The following is a 23,764-nucleotide window of genomic DNA, read 5'->3' as shown; positions in this document are numbered from 1 at the left end:
GGCCTACGGACTCGTAGACTCAGCGAGCACGCGCAATTTAAGTCCACGAGACCGAAAGTCCACATCAAGTGCGCCATTTGGGACAGGGCAAACGTCGTCAAGTTCAGTTTGAGCCTGCGCAGTTCGCCCAGCCATCAGGAAGTGAGTGCTTCTAATTGACTTCATTTTTCTCCGTTGAAACCTATGGGGTCGCTGTGTCCAGTTTATATACTGTCTATGCTATATTCAGGCGCTGCGTAATATCATTGCGCCTCCTGCACCCATGGTACGGCAGCACAGTTCCTTGATTATTATGCAGGAATGAGAGTATAGTTCATAGTCATATTGGCCTAGAAAATCACAACTTTTCATTTTCTGTCGGTCTTAGTACACGATGTAACTACAGAAGAGTTTTAAATAGGAAAAATATCTAAGCTCTTTGGTCATTTTTTTTTGAGAGAGATGCTAACGGTCTAATCAGATTCAATGATCTATGCTAAGCTATGCTAAAAGTGCTACCGCCAGACCCGGAGATCGGCTGAATGGATTCGAAAACGGTAAAACTCAACTGTTTTACTCTAGGGGAGTTGGAATATGAGCCTATTTCCCCAAAAAAGTGGAGTGTTCCTTTAAAACATCACCAGACAGTTGTATCGAGCAATATGTCTGTTTCCTGTCAATATGGAGTGGGGTATGTGCCAAATTCCACAATGTGCTACTGCATGTTTCTAGTGGCTACCACATACTCTAGAAATGCCACAGAAAATTTCAAACAACTACCAGTACTTGGATCTGTAAGACCTCTGTCTGTGCACTTGGTCTAAACATAATACTTTTCTCCTGAGAAGACAGAAACACCCGACAAACAAAAGGCCCTTACATTAATTCTCCCTAGAGTGATGCAGCAGGTCTGAAATGTCTCGCAGGCAAGTGCTCTAGAAAACAGCGAGGCCTGTTTGCACCAGATAAGGTAATACCTGTAAAGTGTTGTGCAAGGTTCAGGATGCCAGATTGCTCCAGGTGGTCCCAGACCCCCAAAGAGGGATCTGCACATGGCTCAGGCTGTAAATGGACACACATTCCATGGGTAAACCAATATGCTCTGGAGCCCTGCAAGGCATGGTCCAACGAAAAAATTAGCTCTATGCCTATTGTTTGGAACAGAAATCACCTCATTTCAATAACCAGCCAATCAGGAAATCTCTAAATTAGTCTTTAAAGATGCATAAAAAGATGAATGTATAAAGACATGTATTGGTGCAATTAAGCAACCTGCAAATTGACGTCACTATTGAATGCCTCTCGTCGCTTAAAGGACAAGTTCGGTATTTTACACTTGAAGCCCTGTTTTCAGATCGTTTCTGATGAAATAGAACGGTTCAGATTAAAATTTGGACACATGCCGCTGGCCCGAGAATTTTCGGTTTCTGTGGTAGCACTGGAAAAATCCTTCCTAAAACGCATTAAACTTTGACGTGAAACTCACCGAGTGGTCAGGGGTGTTCACTGATATGCTCACACAAAAATCGCTGCAAAAGATGCTTTCCAACAGGTTTTATCGTAGTTTTTGTAATACCGTACCTCACAGCACATCCAATACAAGTCAATGGAGTTGGACAAAAACTACGATAAAAACTGTTGGAATGGATCTTTTGTAGCGATTTTTGTGTGAGCATATCAGTGAACACCCCTGACCACTCGGTGAGTTTCACGTCTTTGTAAACGAAAGCTTAATGCGTTTTTGGAAGGATTGTTCCAGTGCACCTATGCAGCCATTGTGGAGGTGGGGGGGGGGGGGGGGGGGGGGGGGTGTGTGCTACCACAGAAACCGAAAATTCTCTGGCCAGCAGCATGTGTCCAAATTTCAATCTGAAAACAGGGCTTTAAGTGTAAAATACCGAACTTACCCTTTAAAAAAAGAAAAATGAACTTCAGATAACAGATAAGGTAATACATGTAAAAAATTCCAGGATGGCAAATTGCTCTAGGTGGTCCCAGACCCCCAAAGAGGGATCTGCACACAGCTGCAGTAAATGGACACACACTATTCAACCGGTCTCACTCTTTCATTTATCACTTTTATTGTCCTTAACGATAATAGGAAAATGCAAAAGAAATGGCATGCACTAAAAGGCTTCTAACACATTTTGTTGAGAGCTAAATAACTAAACAACTTCTATAATGGCCGACAATCTGTGGTCTATATAAATATGAATGACACTGTGGGCTGGTATTATGCTCTGGGTAGATTTTATGGAAATTTTATAGCATTATCAGACTGAAATAATATCATCCATCTCTACTGCATAACTGTGATGCATGTCAAGGATAATAAATATATTATCAAAATGTGTTGTGTGAGGTCAGAGACAGTATTGCTGCACAACAATGACAACATACAGGCTGTGTAGTGTTGATAAGCTCGTGTATGAATAACACACACTACCCTATACAGATAAAAACATTATTACAAAAGAAATTACACCCACTGTAAAATATGGTTCAGTGCAAAAAATGGACTGCAATAAAATGTTCGCTTATAATATCATTCTGATTATGATACATATAGTCAATTTAACATTCTCTTAAAACCAGAAAGTGAAAGACATTCTGTTTATCTTTTATTTACAAACTACTTGCCAACACAACTACTGCTCCCTATTTTATTCTGTAATTCAATTCTGGGCCAAGATCTTAATTCATTTGTCAGGGAATTAAGGAAAATGTATTTGATGGATGATGCTTCAGTCCTTTCCGATGTGAAGCTGGTGCTAAACCATGTCTCAATGGAAAGCCATTAGGTGGTGTTAAAGGAAAGAAAATGCATTTTATTTGTTCTAAAAGATTTCAACACCTTCCAAATGAGGTGTCCTGCAAAACTGTCCTGTCATAGATGTCTGGTGCTGGCCTCCAACTGCTCAATCTCTGGACTTCAAGAATGTCCTCCTCTCGCAGACGTCTTTTATGTTTCTCTGCATACGGTGGACTGTAAATATATACAGCATTTTAAAGGATTAGTTCACCCAAAAATGTAAATTCTGTCATCATTTACTCACCCTCATATCCATCAAAACCCGTAACATTTGTTCATCTTCGAAACACAAATGAAGATTTTTTTGATGAAATCTGAGAGCTTTCTGTCCCTCCATAGACAGTTACGCAACTACCACTTTGACACTTCAAAAAGTTCATAAAGAGATCGTATAACCAAATTTTCTATAGAGACGTAATCGCTTTATATGATGAAAAGATTGAATTTATGCTTTTATTCACATAAATATTCATCAACTCTCACATCAGTTGTGGTAAATGGAAGCTCAAGCATCTTTGCTTGATGTGCGAGAACCATTGAGGTTCATTCTCTTCAATCTGCTCATAATTTAATATAATAATTTACATGGATTTGTTTTCAGATCTCTTTATGAACATTTTGAAGCGTCAAAGTGATGGTTGCATATATAGCTGTCAATGGAGGGACAGAAAGATTTCATCAAAAATATCTTAATTTGTGTTCCAAAGATCTAAATCTTGACGGATGACATGAGGGTGAGTAATTTATGATATAATTTTCATATTTGGGTGAACTAACCCTTCAAGAAATTCCATACATATTTCTTGTCAGCCATTAAAATTGTATTGTGCATTGTTTTATTAAACATATTACATTTTTCTTATAAAAATACATTTATTTAGCTGCTTTTCTATATTAGTGACAAAATAAATAAGATGATTTGTTTTACCTACCTGATGTCTTTTAGTGGGGGCTTTAGGTGAAAAAATGATTTGAATGTGGCTAAAGACCCAGACCTGGAGTAATATATGAATAAACATGTAAGATAGATTCACTCATTTAACTGGTGTTTCCCTATTTATGAGTTTATGATCTATGCCTGTGCTCTTACTTTGAAGTTTTGTCCCTTTGCTCTTGTCTTCCAGATGTTTCTTGTTAATTATTCTTGTTAAATCATTAGGTCCTTGTATATTTATAGCCCTTGGCTACGTCCGAAATAGCATACTCTCTTAAGTGGGTACTTATTTTGAATAAGTAATTACTTAAAGGGATAGTTCACCCAAAAATAAAAAATCTGTCATTATTTACTCCCTCTAATGTTGTTGTCCAAAGCTGTATTAATTTCTTTCTTGTGCTGAACACAAAAGAAGATGTTTTGAAGAATGTGGCTAACCAGATAGTTGCTGGTCCCCATTGACTTCCATAGTAAGGAAAATACTATGGAAGTCAATGGGGACCAGCAACTGTTTGGTTACCCACATTCTTCAAAATATCTTCTTTTGTGTTCAGCACAAGAAAGAAATTAATACAGGATTAGAGGACAACATTAGAGCGAGTAAATAATGACAGAACTTTTTTTTGGGTGAACTATCCCTTTAACGATTTCTAAAAAAGTATGTTCTATAGTATGAATCTGTGTATTATGAATGTAAACCAGATGTACTATCTTCGACATGTTGTCCTTATCATATGATTAGCGTCAATTGCCCGCTTCATTGCCATTCATAAATCCTCTCCAGTGGCCTCATGGGATATAAAGTGTCCATGGTATGCACACTTTACAATCCTGCTGGAAGGTCATAAGGGTACTTTTCGACTACTCTTTTATGAGTACAGTGAATTCAGACATACTTATTTTGTCACACACTGTTTTTCGCCTACTATAGGGAAGTATGCGGTTTCTGATGCAGCCCTTGTCTTTGGGTATCCAATTGCCCATAGTGTGCTGTATGGTATATGTGCACAAGTTAGAGTCCAAATGGTAGAGTGTGTGTCTGTTCAGTTTAGCGTGGAACTTTGAGATGTTGATTTATCCTCCCAGGAGGTAGAAATTGTTTAATGTTCATTAATTAGCATGAAGACATGGCAACCGTCCCATCTTTTTGGTCTATCTTTCTGCATCTACTCTAAGCATGTTGGTCCTTACCCAAAAGTGGTCCTGCATAGTGTTGATTCATATTTGTGAAAGTCAGGGCTGTACTCAGGAACTAGAAATGGCCTGACCTTTGTTAATGGGTAGATGCTGCATTTGTCTGTGAAAAAAAGAGCAGGTTTATTAAAGTTCTGAATGTCTCTCAGGCTACAAATGTTTTAAACTATATATTAGAAAAATAAATACAAATGTCCCAAGATCTAAATCAACATGGGGCGCACTGATGTACACATTACAATTTCTCTATATAAATGGTTGGGAACAGCAGCAGTGAGTTATATAATTAGCATTGATAATGTTGCTCTTACCCTGTTTTTTCCTCCCTATGGATGATTCCAGGGAATTTTCTGAAATGCATCTCATGCTTCTCGTATGATTAATGCCATCCATATAACATCTCTTTCCAGTGTGATAGGTCTTAGGCTGTCCAAAGTTTGGATAAAAGCTCCACTCGGACTCTGACATCATATTAGCCTCTAAACAGACATGCTGATAAATAAGATAATCTAACAACAAATTCCAAAGAAAGAAGTAAAAGTGTCTTAGATGTTCCAGCTACAGATTACTCTAATGAAAACATATGAAAGTGCAACTGCCACCACTTGAGATCCTTTTATTAACTTGAACAGATTTCTGCTGATCAAAGCCTAACTCACGTGGGAAGGATCTCATCAGCCTCCTTTCATCGGGAAACTTTATATCTTTGATGTGTGGAAATGGGGCATCACTGTATCGAGGTTCAGGTATCCAGCGCAAATGGGATTTCCAGTCAAGATCACATCTAAAACCATTGCCATCACATTAATGTAGTGTAGAAGAAAAACACCAGACATTCTGTTTGACTTGAACATTTGAAATACAATAGCCAAAGGCAGATCACAAGTGTATCCCAATTAGCTGTAACCAAGAGACTCTTGTGTGTCCCAGTCAAAAATTCAATTCAATTTACAATTCAGATTAAACAAAAAGAACATTGACACTTTCCATCCATGCACTACATCAAATAGCTACTAAGGAGAAAAAAAGTGTTATTCACAAGTATAGCTGTAGTTACATCCACTTTAATGGGAAAGAAATTGATGTATGAAATACTCAGTAAGAACAGGCTCAACGTGTCTAATGTGAGGCTTGAAGTCCTGCTCTTTTCCAAAACTCCAGAATGAGTCACCGACGTCGGTGTGTTTCTTCATATCCGTGTATGACTGTGACATTTCACTGTAAGTGACAGAGAGAAAAAAATCACAAAGGGAATGACCTGTTAGCCTATGCGGTAGCCTACATTATGAACTTGTGTTTGTGTTGTAATTAAAAAGTGTTTATTTAAAAATACACTAGATTTTCAGAAATTGTGCCAGTTAAAGCAGCCTAATGAATTATTTACACAAATCCACATAAACAAATGATATTGCTCAGAATCATGTGTTTTTAACATGTCTGCCACCATGGCGACCTGCTCCTTGTAAATCAGCTAAGTCGGTTTCTGATGAGGAAAAACAGTTCAATGAAGTTACAAGCGTTACTTCCTGTTATTGTGAGCAAAATGTTGCAATGAGAGTCATTTTATTTAAAAATACTTTCTCTCACTTGCGCCCACGTCAAGCGACAAATAGCCAACTATAAATATATAGTAGGCCTATAAGCTAAATAAATTGACCAATTTTATATATTTCTTCTGGATACCTTACCTCCTGTCCATTATATTCAAATGTTCCGTTTATGGAGTGGGGAACTTTGTAGCTACAGAGGATTGAAGGCTGTAGATTAAATAGGCTAATCCGTTGCCCGGAGAACATAAACAAAACTGCCAATACCAGTTTACCTGGTTTGTATTTTGCAGTGTAAATCGATCGTGTACCTATTTAAATGTGCAGTTAATCACTTACTTACAGATATTCATTATTTATTAATATGGTAATTCTGTCGATCAATTTGTTTTACATCGCAAAATTTTAAATCAGAATTAGATTTTTTTTTCTGACTTTATCGTGTCGAAACGCAAGATGGCGCAAGAAAATAATTTATATATTTACTTGTGGTAGTTAGTTACTAAATAGCCTACAATATGAATCACGTTAAATCCTCTGCTAAATTAGAAGATTTTTTTTTTAATATAATATATAAAAAAAATGCTAAATGTAGCCTATAATATATAGCCTTTTTTTTTAAGGGAAGTAGACCTGATGAAAATCACTTTGAGTCACTTTAGTAGCCATATGCACTGATTCTTGAGTTATAGAACAAAACATGCAAATCGGTGGGGAAAAGTTTATGTATAAAATATAATTATCAAGCGATGGTGTTTCTAAACTCAATGGCGATTAAATATGGAAAATGACTGTCAGGATGTGGACTGACTTTGATATTAGTAACTCGTTTTATAAATATCTGACGGTGTTATTTATAGCAGAGAAACCTTATAAAAGAGGAATATTTTTAAAATGAACCTCTTCCTTCTGTCAGGACATAACTTTGTGATTCTTTAAAATATACACTATATAACTAATAATTTTGTTTATATTTCAATCTATATGAAGTATATGAGTTGCGTGACAGCTGGTTTTAGGCACAGTGATTGATAATGCCATAATTGTGATGAAATGTAATGGGAGGTTACATTGTAGGCCTATTTAATTTAATCTAATTGATTTCAAAGTGTAAATGTGGCTGTTTAAAGTAGGCAAGTAACGTGGGACATGCTTTTGACCCAGTGTATGATTGTGTGTGTGTGTGTGAGAGAGAGAGAGAGAGAGAGAGAGAGAGAGAGAGAGAGAGAGAGAGAGAGAGAGAGAGAGAGAGAGAGAGAGAGAGAGAGAGAGAGAGAGAGCTCTTTAAATCCACCTGTTAGCCAGCATATTCTTGCGCCTTCAGTTTAGGAAGGTGAACTGATCGCCAGGACCGTGTGTCAGTGCATGAACTCAAATTTCTGCATTTCCCAAGTCCTCACCGCACAAAATCTCCATCTTTAATGGACTATCACTGCCGACGACACCATATGGGAAAATATTAATGCACAATTTGCTTAACCGTCCACAAATGCCTTGATCTCGCAGGGACTTCGCTACACTGCTGCAACTCGCGCAATATCGACGCACCACTGGACTTTTTTGTTATTATAATTATTCATTCGTGAATATGGCAAAACGATCGCAGTGAACTGTAGCCGAGGTTTGCAACACATTGTTGCAAATATTTGGATGAAGAACATGATGCTCGCCCTCTCGCGTGCCCCGTAACTGCTTCCATTCATTTAGTCCAGTTTGGCGCTGAGCACCGTCTTCTCTCCTGGAGATTTTCCTTCCAGTTTCCTCTCAATTATGTTCACTTTCGCTGCCTTTTGCTATATGCTTTCTCTTGTCCTCTGTGCTTCTCTCATCTTCTTCGCGATCTGGCATGTAAGTGTTTGCATCTTTGACGTGCTTTGTGAAAATATATTGCTGCAGGATGGCATGCATGTGTTAGAGCAGGGGTTGCTGATGCATCAGACAAAACTGTCCATCACCGGATCAAAGCATCCTTGGCATTATGAATGTCTCCGACTTGTCTTATTAAGTGATCATTTGGGTGTACATTGATTGTGAATTTCAGACTTGGGTGACAACATTAGCTTGGTGGCAGCAGCTTGTGTGTGTTGGGGAAGTCTTTTGCACACCTTTCCTGGGTATTCCCACCCCTCCAATGACCAAAGCACCTTTGTGGGTTGCTTCAGATCCTTTTTATTCGTACAGATTACATTTCAGGAGTTGCATCCCTGTGTTAAACCCCCTTAGTTCAACTGTGCAAGCCAGCAGTTTGTGCCTGACCTGTTTTGATGTTGCACTGTCCTTAATGTCTGTGCACTTTATGCAAGGTGTAACACTTATTTTTTTCTTTTTTTCTTGAGGAAAACTGCATCAAAGCACTCGCTCACATTCATAGCACCGCAAGACTGCTCTAGATTTGGGTCAGCACAGTCGTTTGCCCTAGGCTTGCTTTTGCATAGCAACAGACATTATAGCCCCAAGGGTTAAATAAGGGGTAATTATGAGCACTTCTCATTTGACCCAGACCTTTTAGTCAGACATCAATAAACTCAATCTATTTCCAATATTCCTAAAAGTGTCCGTCGTGTTTTCTAAAAGAAGTTCCTTTTATTTGTCAGTTATTGCATGAGGAAGGCAGGAATGCCGTCCTCAGCTGTTTCAGCTTTTGAATCTTTAATAGACTTAATTCGATCGGCTCACAATGGGAAAATCCTGACACGTTGATCCCCTTTCACATCTGCAAATTTAATGCGTTTTACACTTTAGGTTCTGATCGTTGGTGTTCAACATAGTGTACAGTTTGTTTTGATGCAGTTTTTGTGTTGAATGCACTGTATATTATTTTAAGCCATGTTGGAATGGAGGATGTCACCCTGACATCAAAGAGAGCAGCTCCTGATTTAAAAAGAACCTGTTATCATAAAGGCATGTTTTTTTTACTTTCTGGACATTAAGACATTATGACTATGGTAGCAGCAAACACAATAAGTTAAGAAAACCTTATCATAAGGGTTTTCTAGTTTAAGGGGTTAGTTGCAACCGGACTCATGAACATTAGTTGGTCCTTCAGCCAACATCCTGAAGGTGTTGTAAGTGATGTTTTAAAAAATATACACATACATTCTTATTTATACATACATTTATCAATTCTTAATGCCTGATGGCACCACACAAACACACACACAATCCCAAGAGGCTATGTTGAGCTGTAGTGTGAAAAGCAGCAGACAGGCACAATAGCCTATGAAAGTACATTTCACGCTTTTAAGAGCCCTCTACAAAGGCACTGGCAATACATCTATTATTTGTGATTTATTTATTGCGTGCAAAAAGTTGTATTTGTTTTTTTCCCTGTTGTTCAAAAGTTTTGGGTCGGTAAAAAGGGTAAAGAAATGATCACATTGTGACATTAAAGACATGTATGTCATGCATTTTCTGTAAATCTGCTTTGAAACTATGTGTATTGTGGAAAGCGCTATACAAATAAATGTGAATCTAATTTAATTGAATTATAATGTTTCAATACATTTCTATTTCAAATAAATACTGTTCTTTTGAACTTTCTATTAATCAAAGGATTTTAAAAAGGGAATCATGTTTCCCACAAAAATATTAGGCAGCAACATTGATATAAGCATAATATAATGATTTCTGAAGGATCATGTGACACTGAAGACTGGATTAAAGGACAAGTTCGGTATTTTACACTTAAAGCCCTGTTTTTAGATAGTTTCTGATGAAATAGAACGGTTAAGTTAAAAATTTGGACACATGCTGCAGTCCCGAGAATTTTTGTTTTCTTTCGCTTTCCCCCCCACCTCTAGCCTGGCTAACGCCAGACCCAATTCTCGTTGAGACTTGGGTCTGGGAACCACATGTGCATTTTCTCGTATTTGAGGCGTGGTTTACGAATGCGCCGGCGCCGTTTATTGGGTGCTAAGAATGTCTATCAAATGCGCCTGTACGTAGGTACGTAGCTCATAGCCAATCGTTTCCATTATACCAGATGACGTATGTAGAGAAATGGTTTAACGCCAAACGCTGCTCTTTTTTCTACATAAAATTTCTAAACTACTTAGAACAATATCTAAGGCTGCATCAAAAGGTAGCTTCGCGTCTGCTGCCATGTTGACTCCATAGATATAAACAAACTGCTTAGTTGTGTCGCAAAGATGTCGTCATCGTCTTGCTGCTCCCTCCCCGTTCTGTGATTGGTTCCCTAAACGAGGCGAAAATCAGGTCCATGGTTTCCAGACTGCCTTTCAGCGAGAATAAAATTGCGCTGCGCAAAGGCAGTCTGGGGAAACCCAGGCTACCCCACCTCCACAATGGCTGCATAGGTGCACAGGAATAATCCTTCCTAAAACGCATTAAACTTTCGTTTACAAAGACGTGAAACTCACCGAGTGGTCAGGGGTGTTCACTGATATGCTCACACAAAAATCGCTGCAAAAGATTTCCAACAGGTGTTTTACCATTCGTTGTAAAACTGTGGACCTATTTTTTTCAAACGCCTCACACCCATTCTTCCGTTGAGAGCTTGAAAACTACGATAAAACCTGTTGGAAACCTGTTTTGTTTAGTGACTTCAGGTTGTCTGACAAGAGAAAGAAGGGCTGAATCCGAAATCGCCCCTAAAACCTTGCCTCAATCCCTATTCCCATGTTAGTCCACTAATACAATTCACTAGAAGGAGTGAATGAAACTTCGGCTGTACACTTGATATTGCGGTGCAATGTGGGATATGAGTGCACTCGATAACGTCCACTATGGTTTCGGACAGCACTACAAATGTCTGTCCCCTCAAATAATGCCCAAAATGAGGGTATAGGGGGCGATTTCGGATTCAGCCAAGGTGTGTGGTTAAAAGACCAAAAAATTATTCAGGAATGGATGGGCAACATCAGTTCTGGATTGCCGCTGTCCTGTAGAGTTTAGCTCCAACCCTGAAAACTCACCTGCCTGTAGCCTTACTAATCCTGAAGACATTAGCCCCTTGCACAGCAATCCCATACTGTAAAATTATCAGAATGACTTAACGGTAAATACACAAATATGCTGTTCACACAAGAAACAGCGTTCCGGATTTTTACCAGTAGAGACTATTCACACATCAGCACCAAAATACTAGTATATTCTGTGAAGTCATTCATTGGAAATTATCTTTAAACGCCGCGCCGTTGTCTTTATTCGCCTGCCTGAGGAGAACGTTTTAGTTTCACTGTCTGTTAAAATTGACAAAAAATGTTTGACTTCTGATTGACAGTCGTAAGGGATGATCAAACAGACCATGTTTTTGCTCTTAAACGAGACGCACATAATAGTTGGTATCCAACTGCAGAGCCGCAATGCTGATGAATGGAAAAGAAGGCTGAGTCTCGAGCGCAACCCGTTGAAAAAGCTGGCCCAAAGAAAACGTATTACAACCGCGTGTTCTGGCTCGTACGTGCTCATACCGATAATCTTCATTCTGCATTTACACAGCTCATCATACCTGTAATATACTGGTAATGTTAATGTTACTTCTCTTACTGATTCATTGCCAAAACTGATATAGGCCTACCGGTATTTTTGAAACGGTGGTCCACACATGATCTCTTACCGGTAATTTACCGTTAATTTACCAGTAAAGACTGAATCTGTGAAAGGAGTTATTGATTAGTTTGTACAGGTGTGTTTGATTGGAACTAAAATCTCCAGGACCGACATTGTCCATCCCTGTCTACTTTTCTAGTAAAACTAAACACTCTTTTTAGCACCACTCACTGCATATTTCATTTTGAAAATGTGCAAAAATCACTAGTGGCACCAATCAGAATCGCCTAATAAATGATACTTTTTCCCCAAACACAGCTAAGTCTATCTTTCGTTATCTTAGAGCACAGCAGAATCTGTCTGTTGTCCTTTTCAAAGAAATACTGTTTAACCGTCTAAAGGGAATCCTAATCTGCATATTTCCCCTTGTGTGTTATTCTACATCTGAGGGGAAATGATCCCCACATTAGCTTAACTAACTCAGAGAGTCAAAAGCTCCCTCAGCAGATGTTTCGAGTACACTTTCACAGCCAGTGGAAACCAACACATTAGTGCCCACAAAACGCCTGCCAAAGATGCACAGTTTAGAACAGTATTTAACAGATTATCTGTGAGTGCAGTGGTGCGTTCATCTGTGAAGGGTTGAATGTATTATTGAGATGTATAGTGGTCGTCCTAATTGTGGCAAGTTTAATTCAGTAATCCTGCAAACTACTACGACAAGCTCTTGTTCAACATCGGAGGACACCTTTATTATGCTACAAGGTGAACGGCACCCTATTGTTCTAATGTCCTAATGTTAACAAAAGTAAAAGTAAGATAAAAATGCATTTTCTGAAGCAACCATGCAATTTTAGCTTGCTTCTAAAAGTGTTTGAGCTCTTTTACTGTGTCTGTGACTTGTGATTCATGGTAAATTTACCAAGCAAATTTACTACATCAGAAATGCATATGGTTATATGATACAAACCTCAAATAGTATTTGTTTACAAATCTGTGGTAAAAGATGCACTATGGTAAAAGTGTCATAACATTGTGTTGTACAAGGAACCACGCAAAAATAAGGGTTTCTTAATAGATAATCTGCCCCTGTAATCATAATTTGTCTGAAAAGGAATATAAGTTTTTGGAATATGCAGTGATTTTTTTTGCTGTAGGTATGTTTCTGGAGTTTTGCAAAAATATGTGAGGCACGTTTCCAATGAGCCTTGGTTTTGTCATTTACTGTAGCTTGTGAGCTAGTATTACGGAAGGTCTCTAACCCCAAACCATGGGTATTGGCTAATACCACTAAGAGGATTTGTAAAGTTAATACTGACACAATTCTGGAAATAATAGGTATGAGGTCAGTGTTAGAGAATGAGGTGATGGATGAGGTCAAGCATGATAACATTTGTAGAGAGAACAGCAGGCAATCCAGCAACAATCTATCATTTCTCACAGCCTGATTCCATTTTACTGACCGCAGCACAATGTGTTATAATGGATATATAAGAGAGTGTTTGAGGAAATCATTTCTAATTATTTAAAAAATCTGCACTGAAGCAGCTTACTGAGCAAAAATTACCGTTCTGTCACATAAGTGTGTTTATATACAGTACAGTTCTGCAGTCAGCTTAGCTCTTTTCACTAACGTAATCCCCAAATGGGTATACTGATGCCACATAGGGAACAAAACAGCAATGTTTCCACATGGATGCATTATGCACATGTTACATTCTTTGTTGGTTGTCTTTTTTAGTAACATTGCTTTGTGAACATTTTGCTCACACAGTAGAAGACATGCAACTTATGCAGGGACATTTTGAATTTCTTACAACTATGATTAAAATTCACATGCTGCTGTCAGGTTTAAACCCGGCCTTATTTTAAATTAAGTGTTTTTTATGCTTAATCAACATTAAGAGTTATTTTTCAGTTATAATTCAGTTATTTATATGTCACTTGTGTTGTTCCTATATGGTTCAATGACCCCCCTTTCGTGGTGCAAATCTTAATGTGATTATTAAAGGATGGCCAGATTTAAAACCGTGTATTTAATGAATTTTCTTTTTCTAGTTATGCGGCAATTAACTCATGATAACTCAGATAACATGCTTATCTGACACCCAAGCAGAAAAGCAGTCAAAACCAACCCCTTTCACTGCTCATGTCGCCTACAGAACTGAGAGAGCATTTGGTTTACTATGAGAGAGGCAGTGTGGGAAGGGAGGGCAGTTTGATCTGTAACAGGGGAAATAAGCTTGTCTAATTTGATCTAACTTTAATTTAGGCTTCTCTTGCCTTTGTGCATGTGCTATAGCCATAAGGCACCACAAGACCCTTTTTGCTCTAATGCATTAACTAAAGGGGATAATTTTATATGCATTGGCAATCTGTAAACATTTTTGAGACATTAAGCACTTTCACCGGATGTAATAGATATTCATGACATAATCAAAGATTTCGCTGAACTCAAGATTCAAGAAAGATCATGAACATTAAATTAGCATTATTTTAGCATTCTATGACTCATGTATATATCTAAACTTTGTCAATATTAATATATATATATATATAAATTATATATTCTAATTATTAATACACATTATATTTTAGTTGTATCATCTATACTTGTACAACAATGAGATGCTGAAATAACGGAGGATAAATCTGAACAAAAGAGCACACTCTAAAAAATGCTGGGTTGTTTCAACCCAATTTTGGGTAAAATCTGGACAAACCCAAACGTTGGGTTAAAAATGTAATGTAAAAATTTAACCCAACGGCTGGGTTTGTCCATATTTTACCCAAAACTGGGTTGAAACAACCCAGCATTTTTTAGAGTGCATGTATCCTTGAAGTTCGCGCAAACACTGCAAATCCATGCGTCTAGCCTAATGATAATGATCGTGTTTCTTTTTTTCTTTGGGTTTTCAGATAACAGCCTTTGATGAGCTTCAGGCAGACTTCAAGGTGCCGATCGATCAGGGCAATCCACTTCACGCGGTAAGTCATGCAAATAATAGACTTGATTATTTGATTCATTGCCCTTTTCTGCACTTTAACAGACATGTGTGCGTGCGTGCGTGCGTGTGTGTTTGTGTATTTATTTGTTTATGGTGGGAATACATTTTAGCAAGCCCTCTGATCTTTTGCGGGCACCAGGTGTGTTGCCTACCCCAAACTCGGAAACATTTCCTGTCATCCGCAGCATTGCATGAATAATCCATAGAGCAGCTGTCTATGTGTTGTCTTTCCTCTGCTGGAGGCCTTGGCAGCTTTTATCTCGCTAATTAATTCAAAATGAGGCAACTTTTCCAGCTTTTTTTTTTACACCAACTGTTATCCAAAAGTTTAGAACAACATTGTCATTCTAGATGCCAGCATTGCAGAATAATTTACATGTGTACACTTCATAACTCGCCAGTCTATGTTGTGACAGAAAACAAATCAAGAGGCAATGGCGGAGGAGGCGAATGCAGATATTTTTGGACTTTGTGTCAGAAAGTTTCATTCAGAATAGGGCACCGTGATGTGTAGACAAAGTATCTGAGTCACGTATCTGTTCCGCTCAAAACTTCTGTTGTCGTAATTCATTGCTGTCTTCCCAACAAAGTGTCAAAGTAAGAGATACACGCTCATATGTCACCCACCCCTCTGTCAGACTGGAGGGAACAATGGAGGATCTGGAAGGTGGGGGGTGCTAAAAGATTGATGGCCTCCTAGCTGATCTCACCACCCAGTCAAGTCAATCTCACACCCTGCCTGGCTAATTGGTGGCTTCTGTCAGTCTTCAGCTGGGAGGAAGTCAGGACTTCATCCTGTGATTCTCATTGGAGCTCCGCTAATGACTCTAGTCTGCAGTCACTGTTTTCAGTCTCAGGCTCCTTTTACACCTGCCATTAATGTGCAGAAAAATGTTTCTTAATCAGTATTTTTTAAGTCTGAAAATTAATTCATGCAATTAATACAGCATTTTTATGAGGCTACGCTAATGTTTTTTCTCCCCAATTTCCTGTGGCGAGTGTTAAATACTATTATGTTGAAAAAGGATGGTACGCATTTACCATATCAGCCATGCTTGAATGACTATACTTCTTTCTCAATTTTATCCTCCAAAAAAATACAAATAATAATAATTAATAGCAGTATCGATATCACTACTGGTATTGGTATCGATATTAAATTAATATTCAGTAATATAATAGATTTAGCTGCACCAACACTGCAAGAACATCATTTTAACTGGATTGAGCTGGATAATGACACTAACACTGACACTGTTTTTGAATTAACATTGAACTGACTTTAGCTAAAAAATGATACTATTGTCTTCTGTAGAGCTGCTTAGCTGAATTGGACTTGTTTCATAATTGATCATCTTTACAACTTTGACCGTTATTGAAGTGAATTTAAACAGCTTTGAACTAAACTGAGTTGAATAATCACACTTCTCTTCTGCGGAGCTGCTTTATGGCTGAAATTAAATTAGTTTTAAAACATTATTTTCCTGTTTATTAATGTGAAGATAATTTGTCAGTGTTAAATAAATAAAGGTCATTTGACTTACAAAGATGCCGTACATTTTAGTGTCTTTTTGTTGATTTTACTTAAATTTGAGGATTCTATGTGCAAATATTATTACAGATTTTAATGTTGGATGCAACTGAGATTAATTTATTAATCACAGAAAACTGTAATCCCATTTTGTTTACTTGAATCACAACCCTAGTACTTTTGTCTTGTTTTCCAGTAAATAATATCTAAACATACGGTACTTGAAACAAGATACACTTGTGAATCAAAACTGCTATGGATATTAGCATAAGACAGAATACATCTTGAATTATGTATATTTTTCTTACCCCGTTTGGCAATATTTGAAGCATAAAACAAACATAATTTAGTGAGGTTTAAAAGTTTTAAACTTTAATGTCTCTGATAAATCAAAGAGCGAGCGCTAGCAGAGCCGTCACATTTAACTGTCCTTGACTGCCCGGCTAATTCTATGAAGGCATTCCAGACGTAATTCTCCAGCAATTAAACACTTCTGATGCTATTCATTTATAAGATGCTCTAATAATCCTTGATGAGTTTTCTTTATGTGTTGAAACGAGGCATCTTTCATCTTAACATTATGTGCTCATTAGACAGAATTTGTATCTGCTGTGCTGCCTGATGTGCTCAAGCTTTTAATATTTTATCATGCTAATGTTCTAGACATCACACATGTGGCTGATTTCAATGTAAAACAACACTAAACTAGAGCTATATAGAGCTAACATTATGTTGGTTGCATGACGGCAAGAGTTTTATGATTCAGATGTTTGTCAGCATGCACAATATGACCGAACCAACACATCAGCTCTGTTTTTATATATATGTGTATATAGACACGTAATCCAAAACAACATTCAGTACATCAAGGCTATATATTTTTCCCAGTATATGTGATCCCTGTGAATCAAACCCATATCTTTGATGGCGCTAAGCTTTACCAGTTGAGCTACATGAGCATTGCTAAACATTAGCTAACTGTCTAATTCAGAGCTTATGGTAACAATATTACCTACCACAGCGGCCTTAGTAGAGGTCACACAACCCTCCTCAGGGCCCACTTTGAATTGGATACGGATGGTCCCTTTGGGGTCAAATATCATCTGTTACCACTCAATTAGCTGCATGAGCTGAGCAGCGAGTCTGACCATTTTACTCCGGCATTGAAACATTACACTGAAGAGAAGAGAGAGAAACGAGGGGTGCTTTCACAAACATAACATAGCTCTTAGATTTTGCTTAGGTCAGAAGTTCAAAAAACATTTCTCGATAGCAGGGTCTGTGTCAGGGCCCATATTTTACATTATACAAGCCATTTTTTGTTTATATAAAACAATTGACAATTTTGGATTGTGATTAGCAAAAACTCACTGCATGTGAACTCTCATTTAAAGGAACCGTATGTAAGAAATGTATTTCAATTAATCATAAAATGGCCCTGATATGTCAGTAGACATTAAGAAATCATGTTCATTTCAAATACTTATATCACTGACAACAGTAGTCCGGCCAGGATATTGTCATTTGAAAGTGATTACAGTACCAGTTTTGGCAACAATCTTACATACGGTTCCTTTAAAGGAGGTCTAGGTCATATTTTAGTAATAAAAAAATAAAAAAACTTTACGCATATTTTTCCATGTTTTGTTCATGATTTTAGGTATGAGGGAATGCAAAGTTAAAGTGACCTAAATAGTTTGAGTTTGTTCAGAGGCTCAGCTTTTGATCAAATCTGTTCATGCTCTTTTCTATGCCATTGTTATTGGTATGCTGAATATCATTTGCACATCGGAGATTCAGACTCAGTTCTGCTGTGTTTGCATTTGTATCTCCGTCAAGGATTACCGTATGTTGCCGATTCTACGGCTCAAGAACATTATGATCTCGCTGCTGTATTGACTCTCTGTCCTGTATTTAATACATTGTTTACACTGTATGCAAGCACTTGTCAAGCAGAATTTGTGCTGACGAATATTTCAAAGGGAGCTTGGTCTAATTGCCTGCTAATTAAAAGTGCTGATATGGCTGCGGTTATCTCCAGTCGCTATGGCTGCCAGTGGAATATATTTGCATGCTGTTGTTGAGGAGTGGAATGGTGTGAAAACAAGTCTTAAGCAAATTTTGGATGAACTAAAACGAGGTGCGGTCCAAAAATAGTCAGAGTTCTGTCTAACTTTCATGGATGTTTGGTGTAATCTCTGAAACACAGCTGTGTGCTGAAACAAGACAGTGGGGGTTGCCAATCAAAAGCCTTAGAAAAAAATGTTGGAAATGCACTGAAGAAACTTTGGGGAAAAAGCTGCATATATTTAAAAAAAAAAATCACCAAATTCAGCACACAGAAGCATCATGACACTTTTTTGCCAGTGGCAAAAATCGAATAATTTAATTTATAATATATAATAATTATATATAGTATTACATATAATAATAATCATATATTAAATATAATTATGTTGTTATATTATTGCAAGATCTTTGCAGTTTGTTTAAATATATTATTATATTATAATATAGGCTATTATATTATATTATAATACAGATTAATATAGATTAACATACAAACTTTTTTACTTGGATATATTATATTACATATTATTTGAGCCTGGATATGTCTTATATAAAATGAGCAATTAAGAATCTCTAGTGTGTTATCTTGAATTGGGCACCAAGTTAGACAGGACTTCTATTGCTGCCACTTAAGAAAAACAGGTTCACAACGCCCCTGTCTGCAAATTATTTGTAAACAAAAACAAAAAAAACATTTACTAGAAAAAAAGAATATAGCATCATCTTTAGTTTGTATGTGTGACTAACACGGCCATTCTTGCTGAGAAGGAGTAGTAGTGGTCACTATGGGTGGCTCTGTGTATTAGTGAATAACAGTACATTATTTACAAGTGCAGGCTAGTAGTATAAATAATGCATTGTGTTGAATGAAGTTAAGTTGAAATGTAAAAAAAAATGGCAAAAAAATATGTATGTTTAGTCTTCATTACTGCAGAAAACAACATATTTGCACTTCTTGCCAACGGGCATGAGAATAGTGCTTTTTTAGGCAGTGCAGCCATTTTTCTTCTGTGTCACTCATGTAAGATTTATTTGTGCCAAACGTACATCCACACATGGCTCCCATTGAGTTCTGCTTCTTTCTGTGCCTCAAATATGAAAAATTATTCCATAGTGCATATAAGAGAACTGCATGCAGAGAAAGTAAATTACTGGTGCAAAAAAAGGAAACGCTAGCCTGATTTGAATCAGCAGACCATGCATTCAACTCTCTGTTGAATTAGATTTAATCCATTGCACACATGTGATTAAATGATAAAGCACTGACTATGTCTGGGAGTGTGTTGAAACATTCTCCCTTGAGAGTATTGCCACTTTTCCCGACCCCCAAAACGTACATGTTTGGAAGGAATCACCATATGCCACTTTCTCATGCCATTCAAAAAACTCCCTGCTGTTTTTTCCACCTCTTGGCTGTTGTTTTTCTAAATGAAAGTCCCTTGATGTCCTTGCCAGTGTATAGTGCTCTATGATTCTGCAAGGGAACATTGTCCAGGAGCTACAGAAAACACGTGCCTCAGGCAGCAGTGGCATGTCAAAACCAACCACTGTGGCACACACACGTATGAATGCATATACACTCATGGACATCGTTAAAATCTAAAAATCCACCCTACTCCTGCTTTTTTGATGCATCACATCAACTTTTTATCAAATGAAGGATGTGGCCTTCGTATAGTTTTGTCCTTGAGACTGGCATTTTAGGTGTTATATGAGATTTAATAGATATGTGTTTCTTTTAACAGCGTGAAAGGCTGCGGAATATTGAGAGGATCTGCTGCCTGCTGCGAAAGGTATGTAACGTTTGTCTTTTATCTGTGGGGAATTTAAAAGTTTAAGAATCAGTCATTGGAAAACCCATATTGATTGACCACTTTTGCATTCGAGGTGACATGTACTGCATTTTATGCTTAATTAGATCCAAAAAGAATTGGTCCTGGAGTCTGAATGAGGTCCAATTTTATCGATGTCACTTTCTATGTATTCTAAGGGCCGGCTTACGCAGAATGTGTTTTGCTGTTAAAAACGTGAGACACAGGCCAGTAGAACAGGGAAAAAGCGCAAGGTATTCTTTTACTTCTTTTAACTTGAGCGCCGCATGTTTAGAATGCCTTGTCATGCGGGAATTGCTATAAAAGACACCAGCGCAACGGTTAAAGACGTCCGTCCACCGCGTGTTTACATTGAAAAATAATGGAAAAGTAGCACAGTGGAATGGAAAAACATATTCTATTATATAATATAACATATTCAATTATATTATATTATATTATATTATATTATATTATATTATATTATACCATGGTCTGGGTGAATACTCGATTCTGATTGGCTGCAGGGTGTCCATTAAAAAGTGATGTAGGACACCTAGTAAAGGAGTTCTAAAACCGTTAGGTTTTGATTGTAAAACAAATTAAAATATAAACTAATGTTTTAAAAATGTGTTATTTGGCAAGTGAACATGGTATAAGCGGGTTAATGCCCTTCGAGGTGTCCATTGTCAGGTATTATTGGACTTCGGTGCGTGTCGGACGGTTCACGCCTCGCTGTCGTCCATTTATTTAATCTATTAATTTAATAGATTAACCCTTACTTATAATATAATATAATATTATATAATATTATATTATATAATATATTATTATATGATATTATATTATATTATAATACTGAAAATGTAATTTGAGTTTATTAGGAGTTTATTTATTTAAGCTTGTTAAAACTGCAAAATAGAAGCATTTTGACACGTCTCAGTTGTACAATGATGACTTCTTAATAATCAAGGTATTGTAAAGTGTTTCCCAAACCCTTTTAGTGTGAAACTGAAGGCATTGTGGGTGTTTGAACATTTGAATCCAAGCACTGTTACAGGGGGCCAGAACCAGTTATGTTCCATATACTACATATTGTGCCAACATCAGCAGAACGCCTTCCAGCCGCCTTCATGAGTAATATGTCTCGTGGAATGAGGCTCGTCTAGAGTCCCAGCTGCTCCGTGTGCATGTGCACCTTGCTGAAAAGGTTTCTGCTGTCACTCGGTTTCACCTGACTGCAAATGTAAAAGAAAACACAGCCTGACAAAAACACTTATCCGAACAGTGTCCACAAGGGCTTCACATGTGCTTGAGCTGAATTGTCTGCAATTTAACAGACACACCAGGTTTACAGCTGTAAATTGTGATTGAACAAGCCACGTTTAAAGCCACCGTTAGGTTTTAAAGCTTTGGAAAGGTGACATGCTGTTATTGTTCTTGCTTATTTTTTCCCTTCCCTCTTTGTCTCTCGGTTGGGGTCTTCATGCACATGGGGCATGTGGTTTGTCATTTATTATCATTATTAATTATCTTGGTTGTAAACACTTAGCTTAAGGCTCTTATCACACCCTAATGGGTCACAGTCTTTGCTTTGACTGACATGAGCACAATGATAATTTGTGAGAATCAAGCCAGACAGTAAATAAAGAAAAGTTCATTTTTATTCTGAACAGGTACCGTAGTCCTAACAGCTGCGGATCTCTTTACTCAGCAAATAAGAGAGAATAAACATATACGTAGCAAAGTTTTTGCTAGTGAGACAGTTTTATTGCCGAGTGCATCTGTGTATTGTGCATCTTTTCAGAATGAGACATTCAGTTATGCTCACAGGTATTCAGTGCTAGGGTGACAAACGGTAGCATTAGATCATTTATTTCCCCCCCACTAAAGGCGCGGAGTATTTTTCACAGCCGGCAAACAAACATGCATGTTTTCTCATTTTTGTTAGGCCGGTGTAAATGTCAGTCTTTGACATCTGTGTCATTTTGTGTGTATTCACCAAAACACACAGAGCATGAAATGTCTGGAAAAACAAGAAAGGAATGGTGGTTTGTTTGAATGACTTATGCACACAGAGCTTCTTTGCAAAGTGCCAGCATATTTTTAGACAACTGCTAACACGTCCTTTCAGGATCCATAATTCAGATACCGGGCACCAGTAATTTATACATATACAGTATGTGTATTTGTTTGTTTGCTTTTGAAAGAAGTCTCTTCTGCTTGCCAACGCTGTATTTGTGTGATTTAAAATACTGTAAAGACAGCAATATTGTGAAATATTATTAGAATTTAAAATCACTTTTTTAAATGTATTTTAAAATGTAATTTATTCCTGTGATTGCCAAGCTGAATTTTCAGAAGTCTTCAGTAATCCTTCAGAAATCATTCTAATGCCGAGTTCACACTGAACGATTTTCAAAGTAGTCGGGTCACTGTTCTTTTCACACTGTGTGACTATCTGGGGTAACATTCTGCTGTGTTCACACTACACGATGGATCGGCGACAGGAGGTTTCACACCGCATGACTTCGCACCGCACTCCGCAAACTACGTTTCACAACCAAACACACGCAAAAAGTGATAAGGAAATAATGTAAGTACTCACACGTTATTCAAAATGATGGCACGCAAGAGGCTTGCGATCCAAATTACCCGTGCGCTGGAGGAAATGACACGGGGAGCAAGGAGTGTGTTCTGTAAAGAGAGTTGGGGATAAATAAATAATTTTGCAATGTTAAAATACTGATATTCTGGTATATAACTGTTCCCTGAACATCCCGCTGCCCAGTATCTTGCTCTCTCATTGGCTGTAGGTCATCGCCGATGTAGTTTTCAGTCAGAACACAGTCACACATCAGGATTTTGAATCGCCGACAGGTCCAGATATTTAGCATGCCAAATATCTCACGGGCGTCTGCGACTCGTCAGCGATTGTCTCAGATCGCGTCTTTGATAATTCACACTGCGTGATCGTCACTCGCGTGAACGAGCACTGATTTGCCTATGGTTTTGGGCATTTGTCGTGATCTCGTTTAAAATCATTACAATCGTTCAGTGTGAACTTGGCATAACATGCTGATTTGGTGCTCAAGAAACATTTCTTATTATTATCAATTATGAAAATGGTTGTGTTTGTGGAATCCGGGATACTTTTTTCACAATTCTTTGATGAATAGAACACTTAAGAACAGCATTTATTTGAAATGGAAATATTCTGTAACATTATAAATGCATTTACTATAACTTTCGATCAATTAATGTGTCTTTGGTTATGTTAGGGGTTAGTTAGGTTAGGGTTAGGGTTAGGGTTAGTTATTCATTTAATATTCAAACTAATCAAATATTAATTTCTTTCAAATAATAA

At 37.6% G+C, this 23,764-nt stretch overlaps 2 protein-coding genes across 5 annotated transcripts in view; one reads left to right on the top strand and one right to left on the bottom strand.

Annotated features, from left to right (window-relative positions):
• Window positions 1–2,036: 2,036 nt before the first annotated feature.
• spats1 (spermatogenesis associated serine rich 1) lies at window positions 2,037–7,878 on the bottom strand. 3 transcript variants are annotated; one of them, XM_079584032.1, is made up of 8 exons: window positions 6,742–6,853; window positions 6,608–6,659; window positions 6,015–6,137; window positions 5,579–5,703; window positions 5,231–5,398; window positions 4,917–5,022; window positions 3,724–3,786; window positions 2,106–2,965 (listed from the first exon to the last, which is right to left on the bottom strand). In XM_079584032.1, the coding sequence occupies exons 2-8, from the start codon at window positions 6,616–6,618 to the stop codon at window positions 2,827–2,829; spliced, it is 735 nt and encodes a 244-aa protein (XP_079440158.1). In that variant the 5' UTR covers window positions 6,619–6,659; window positions 6,742–6,853; the 3' UTR covers window positions 2,106–2,826. The 3 variants fall into 3 exon arrangements, with proteins under 3 accessions (XP_079440157.1, XP_079440158.1, XP_079440156.1); XM_079584031.1 differs by having other exon boundaries at window positions 2,037–2,965; window positions 6,608–6,946; XM_079584030.1 differs by lacking the exons at window positions 6,608–6,659; window positions 6,742–6,853 and adding an exon at window positions 7,761–7,878.
• The window catches only part of cnih3 (cornichon family AMPA receptor auxiliary protein 3), a 29,911-nt gene continuing 13,927 nt past the window's right edge, over window positions 7,781–23,764 (top strand). The window contains exons 1-3 of one of the 2 annotated variants that reach the window (XM_079584034.1): window positions 7,781–8,314; window positions 14,897–14,965; window positions 20,332–20,379. In XM_079584034.1, coding sequence (XP_079440160.1) covers window positions 8,237–8,314; window positions 14,897–14,965; window positions 20,332–20,379 — 195 coding nt within the window. In that variant the 5' untranslated portion in view covers window positions 7,781–8,236. The remainder of the gene's footprint in view (window positions 8,315–14,896; window positions 14,966–20,331; window positions 20,380–23,764) is intronic. The other variant, XM_079584033.1, reaches the window with a different exon arrangement.

The sequence above is a fragment of the Phoxinus phoxinus genome, assembly GCF_949152265.1.
Source record: "Phoxinus phoxinus genome assembly, chromosome: 16".
Lineage (NCBI taxonomy): Eukaryota > Metazoa > Chordata > Actinopteri > Cypriniformes > Leuciscidae > Phoxinus > Phoxinus phoxinus.
Note: the sequence above shows the minus strand (reverse complement) of the source record. Positions and strands in the feature narration are given on the sequence as shown.

What these genes read in the sequence shown, in the direction of transcription:
- spats1 (XM_079584030.1), bottom strand. An exon ending in GCTGATGAGATCCTTCCCAC is followed by an intron (nt 5,399 to 5,578) that starts GTGAGTTAGGCT and finishes ATGTCTGTTTAG; the next exon opens with AGGCTAATATGATGTCAGAG. An exon ending in CTATGCAGGACCACTTTTGG is followed by an intron (nt 3,787 to 4,916) that starts GTAAGGACCAAC and finishes ATATTACTCCAG; the next exon opens with GTCTGGGTCTTTAGCCACAT.